Source organism: Anabrus simplex, chromosome 4, assembly GCF_040414725.1.
Source record: "Anabrus simplex isolate iqAnaSimp1 chromosome 4, ASM4041472v1, whole genome shotgun sequence".
NCBI lineage: Eukaryota > Metazoa > Arthropoda > Insecta > Orthoptera > Tettigoniidae > Anabrus > Anabrus simplex.
The window spans coordinates 422,521,269-422,527,268 of record NC_090268.1 but is presented as its reverse complement, the minus strand read 5'-3'; the positions used below and the strand labels follow the sequence as shown (position 1 = coordinate 422,527,268).

Here is a 6,000-nt window from a genome sequence, read left to right as displayed (position 1 = left end):
GAGACAGGTCAATGAAAGTAACAATTTTATTCTAGCCCATACCAGAAGACATAGTGCACTGTAAACACTACATATTACCAGCAAAGGCTATAATATACAATACTGCTTCACAGAAAAGTTAGGTTGTTTGCTGATATAGCTGGGCATCAGTCTATTTTATTTAGCCTATAGTCTTCATACTTTGTTATGCAGGCCTCTAATTGCTATCTTTGCCTAATTTGTGATAATATTAATCTTTTGATTGTGATCTACCTCCTTCCAAATGATCTGTCTTTAGAAGTGCTTTCTTACACTATTGGTTTTACCTTTCTGTTGCACATGTATAAGAAGGAACTGTTTGAAGGAAACAGATCATTTAATTTACAGTAATTTAACTCAATGATCAATAAACACCTGGAGTCATTATTAAAGTTCTAAAGCAATTTGTACATCTTTACTTTAGTCCTAGATAACAGAAAAGCAAGAAGATAAAAATATATAAAAATATTTTTCAACCATTTTAATTTTTTTAAAATAAATTATCCAGAAGACCAGCAGTAGGTACAGCTAGAAGCACCGCTTGAAGTGTTTGTTGCAGAACGTTTGCAGTTCTGTCGTGTTACATGCTTGACAAGCAAGAGCTAAGTTGGAGCAGCACAGACTGTTGTGTTGGCAGCAGCGTGGCCATTCAGAAACTTCTTCACACGTTAGACAAGAACCACAGTCACCTACAAATAAAAGACGTGATATGTACTTATTTATTGGGAAACTTGGCAGCTTTCCAGACATTCTGGACTGCCACAAGAATAAAGTTTAACTACATCAAAAAAGGTAACCAAATTAAATTTGAACATATATCATCTGATAAGTACAGAGGTGTGAACATTATTAGACTCAAAAGAGAAGACAAAAAATGAAATTGCCTTAGTTTTAGTTTTTTCCCTCACTTGGCTTTGTAATTTATTTGATGGAACTCCCTATTTTTCAGTCAAATATTCATCTGTCTTGCTAAACTTTGTAAAATACTGTACTATTCATATTTTTTAAAATATTATGTTGAAGTTAAATGTTTGGTTTGTTGCTAATCCTGCATATCAGTTTCCAAGAGTTTGGATAGTAGGCCTAAAAAGCACAGCGAATTATACCAGCACTCAAGTAATCCCATTTTATCTAATTACACTCAAAAGAGAAATTAGAAACCTTCAAAATTGGAATTTAATACTGATAGAGGAGTCTATTGACTATATTATTGTCACTGATGTATTTGGAAGAAAATATAACTTCTTCTTCTTTTCTTTTCCTACTGCTTTTACCCACATCTGTGGGGTCCCGAGTGCGAACTGCGTCACAAATGTGGATTTGGCCCTGTTTTACAGCCAAATGCTCTTCCTGACACCAACCCTGTATGGAGAGATGTAATCACTATTGCGTGTTTCTGCGGTGGTTGGTAATGTGCTATGCTGTCTGAATATGAAGAGGAGAGTGTTGAGACAGACATAAACACCCAGTCCCCAAGCCAGAAGAATTAATCAGGAGCGATTAAAATCTTGAACCCGGGGCCCTCTGAACTAAAAACAGACAAATAACACATAAAAGAGCTCCCCTGCAGCACAAAAATCTTTTTATGGGCAGGTAAGCGATACGTAATGCGACAATGGAAATATACAAAACTTAGTGTTGAGTCTAATAATTTTCACACCTGTGTAACTCCAAAAATCAAAGACCAATAACGCAATATATAATCTATAGCATAGGTGGGCAATGACAGAGTTCCACTCATTGAGTTAATGGCATGAGTACAGGAAGAACTGAGAGCAGTGCTGTAAAGATTAGGTAGCGATATGCAAAGTCAAGGTGCAAGCAAAGCCGCAATAATATCCTGGTTGAGTATATTATATTTACACAATACAGTCGTACAGTTCATTTGTTGTTTATGGCTGTATTCCTAAACAAGCTTTTTTTTTTTTTTTTTTTTTTTTTTTTTTTGCTAGTTGCTTTACGTCACACCTACACAGATAGGTCTTATGGTAACGATGGGATAGGAACGGCCTAGGAAATGGAAGGAAGCGGCCGTGGCTCTAATTAAGGTACAGCCCCGGCATTTGCCTGGAGTGAAAATGGGAAACCATGGAAAACCATCTTCAGGGCTGCCGACTGTGGGGCTCGAATCTACTATCTCCCGATTACTGGATACTGGCTGCACTTAAGCGACTGCAGCTATTGAGCTCGGTAAACAAGCTTTTATGTTGACCTACAGTATTTATATGAGTTCAGGTAGTAGTCAAAGGAGTATTTAGTTACCGCATGTCATGGACATGATCCAAGATATGTACGTACGTCCATCTACTATGGTGAAAACCACTGCAGGTGTTTCAGATAGTTTCCATGTTGATGTTAGTGTATATCAGGGGTCAGCACTGAGCCCAGTACTGTTCAACATCACCATCAACTACCTGATGGAGCAGCTGATGACAGACCTGCCGTGGACCATACCTTATGCAGACAATATTGTTTTGGTTGGTGAGTCATGTCAGGCAGTTGAAGCAGTCCTGGAATGATGGCGAATAATACTAGAGGCAAATGGATTAAGTATAAATCGCAAGAAGACAGAGTACATGTTCTTCAACTTTGCACAGCCATGGCTAGCAGGCCCACACAACACTGTTTTCCTTCCTAGAGAACCACTGATGATGACTGACAAGTTCAAATATCTTGGATCTGTAACCGTATCAGGACAATTACGCTTACACATAAAAATAATAATAATGTGGTAATAAAATATGAATATAGGAATAGTTGTAAATTATAATAGAGACACTTAGTAATATGAATAAGGAAATAGAAAACATGACACAGTGGCGGTGAATTCACATCTTTCGATATGCAAACTTACATCAAATACAAGGGAACACTTACAGGCCTAAAAATGACAACTAAGACAGAAGAGTGGAAGGTGCAAGGGCCCTATGAGGTCGATGGGAATGTATGACATTATGGGGAGAAAAGACTTATGTGAAACACCCTCTAGCTCAACTATATTGAAAATAACAACGAAAAATTACAAAACAAAGTTAAATCACAAAGCAGCTGATACTTAACGCTTTTGACAAACTGATACAATTACGAATTCAAAAACACAAATGAATGGATTGTTAAATAAAAAACAGGTGAAAGACTTGAAATTACCAACATCGGGAATCTAGGGCGAACTCAGACACATTAAATTTAAAAATGACATTAAGAAAGGAAAATAAAGTAATTAAATGAAATGAAACCAGAGAACGTTGAGAAAAACATTGAATTAACACTTACCGCGGAAAGGCAGGGGTTCCCGAGGGAAACCCTCGAGCTTGCGCTTGCTAGGGCGGTCGGATGTAAATGACGCCGAGCACACGCATGAAAATTCTGAAGCCGGCAGAAAGTCCGGAAATGGCCTGATCACAACCGACCAATGGGAAACAATTTCCACTAGATTCCCTTTATTTTTGCCAATAGGAAATCTCGTTCTAGTGAATGAAATTGCATGACCATATATGGTCATATTAAGATAGTTAGCAACTTTGAGATTTCCTATTGCAACACCCATAACTGCGCATGCAGTATAGGCTGTTTCAAAGTAAAGCACCATTACATTTACATTTTCATCATATTACAAATTTTGATATCTATAATTACAAAAAAAAATAATTTTCAAATAATTCTTCAAGTTAAAACGTCCCATGTGTCTTTGCTTGCTGAAATTAATTTAAATTATCAATTCCTGAAAATTTACATTCCAAAAAATATCACTTCACAACAATTCTAGTATCTTGCAGTGTTCATTTACAGTTCCATATTATCTTGATGTTTTCCTAAAAAAAATTATTACAATTTTTAAAATATTCCAGCAGAGTCCAGATGTCTGGATGTCTCATCACATATTACAGGATCAGTCATCACAACTGACGGTAATATCGATGCAGACGTCAAGCCGCACATTAGTTTTGGTTGGATAAAATGGCAGTCTCTTCCTGGTGTTCTGTGTGATAAGCGGATGCCAGTCAAATTAAAGGGCAAAGTGTACAAAACCACTGTCTGGCCTGCCCTCATATACTGCTTCGAATGTTGGGCAAGGAAGAAAAAGCATGACAATCAATCAATCAATACTGATCTGCATTTAGGGCAGTCGCCCAGGTGGCAGATTCTCTATCTGTTGCTTTCCTAGCCTTTTCCGAAATGATTTCAAAGAAATTGGAAATTTATTGAACATCTCCCTTGGTAAGTTATTCCAATCCCTAACTCCCCTTCCTATAAATGAATATTTCCCCAGTTTGTCCTCTTGAATTCCAACTTTATCTACATATCGTGATCTTTCCTACTTTTATAAACGCCATTCAAACCTATTCGTCCACTAATGTCATTCCACGCCATCTCTCCGCTGACAGCTCAGAACATACCATAATAGAGCAAACGCCGGAAAAGCCATCCATCTAATTTTTGATCTGATTTTTGATATGCTCTATTGGTGGAAAAGAATCTAATTCCCTCCATGGGAACTTAGAATTTCCACATACCACTTAGTCGAGCAGCTCTTCTTCTTTCTCTCAATTCTTCCCAACCCAAACATTGCAACATTTTTGTAACGCTACTCTTTTATCGGAAATCACCCAGAACAAATCGAGCTGCTTTTCTTTGGATTTTTTCCAGTTCTTAAATCAGGTAATCCTGGTGAGGGTCCCATACACTGGAACCATACTCTAGTTGGGGTCTTACCAGAGACTTATATGCACTCTCCTTTACATCCTTACTACAACCCCTAAACACCCTCATAACCATGTGTAGAGATCGGTACCCTTTATTTACAATCCCATTTATGTGATTACCCCAGTGAAGATCTTTCCTTATATTAACACCTAGATACTTACAATGATCCCCAAAAGGAACTTTCACCCCATCAATGCAGTAATTAAAACTGAGAGGACTTTTCCTATTTGTGAAACTCACAACCTGACTTTTAGCCCCATTTATCAACATACCATTGCCTGCTGTCCATCTCACAACATTTTCGAGGTCACGTTGCAGTTGCTCACAATCTTGTAACTAATTTATCACTCTATGACCAGCAAATGCATGTCACAGAGATGCAGATGTTGCGATGGTCAGCAGGAGTCAATCTGCGTGACAAAGTGTGCAATGAACACATATGAGGATCATTTAAAGTTGTGTCCATCAGTGACAAGATGAAGGAGAAACAGCTCTGCTGGTATGGTCACGTAAGAAGAAGAAATAAATGCCATTTAGTACGGAAAGTTCTTGCCATCAGAGAGCAGAAAAGTGGAAAAGGGCATCCTAAGGCAATATGGAAACGAACTGCTAAGGCTGCCTTAAGGAAAAGTGAAGTGCCATCAGATCTGGTACAAGAACATCGGACATACTCTCTCCGAGTCAGATGAGCCAACCCTGAGTGAGCTTGGGAGTGCCCGTTTTATGGGTACATATACGGCCAGGAAAGAAGAAAAAGAAGAATGTCAGAATAATCACTTTTGTTTTCTATGAATAACATAATGAAATGAATATAATTAAACATATTTACTTAGCACAAATTGTTTGTAGAATACACTGAGCAGACTTTCATCAGCAGCCCATGCTTCCTGGTCATGGCACTACTCCAAATGCAGCCATTTGTGTTGTGGTGTTAACGGCAGCCTACGCATGGGACAGTAATTGCTTAGTCCGACTGCTGTTAAATCTCTGACCAATGGTGCGGGATGATACAGAATGTTGCGGGGAGTCCATTACTTGTTCTCAGATGACAGGCACAGATGTAAAGGGTTTACAATGTGTTTGGTGCACAATACAGCGATCCTGCTTTGTGGTGGTTATACTTGGTCAACCGGAACCTTAAGGGGTATGCCTGCCCTCACATTCCAATGCAGTCCAACTTCGTGCCACTGTCACATATGAATGCCCTACAAATCTGAATATTTCACAATTTCACCAGCCAGCAGAATGAAGACCCAAAATAAGGCCCCTTTCAAACTT

The 6,000-nt window shown here is 38.4% G+C and overlaps 1 protein-coding gene across 1 annotated transcript in view; it reads right to left on the bottom strand.

Annotated features, from left to right (window-relative positions):
- Positions 1-404: 404 nt before the first annotated feature.
- The window catches only part of LOC136872786 (uncharacterized), a 159,812-nt gene continuing 154,216 nt past the window's right edge, over positions 405-6,000 (bottom strand). Inside the window, exon 4 of the mRNA XM_067146627.2 lies at positions 405-707. Within this exon, the coding sequence (XP_067002728.2) occupies positions 547-707 (161 nt within the window). The 3' untranslated portion in view covers positions 405-546. The remainder of the gene's footprint in view (positions 708-6,000) is intronic.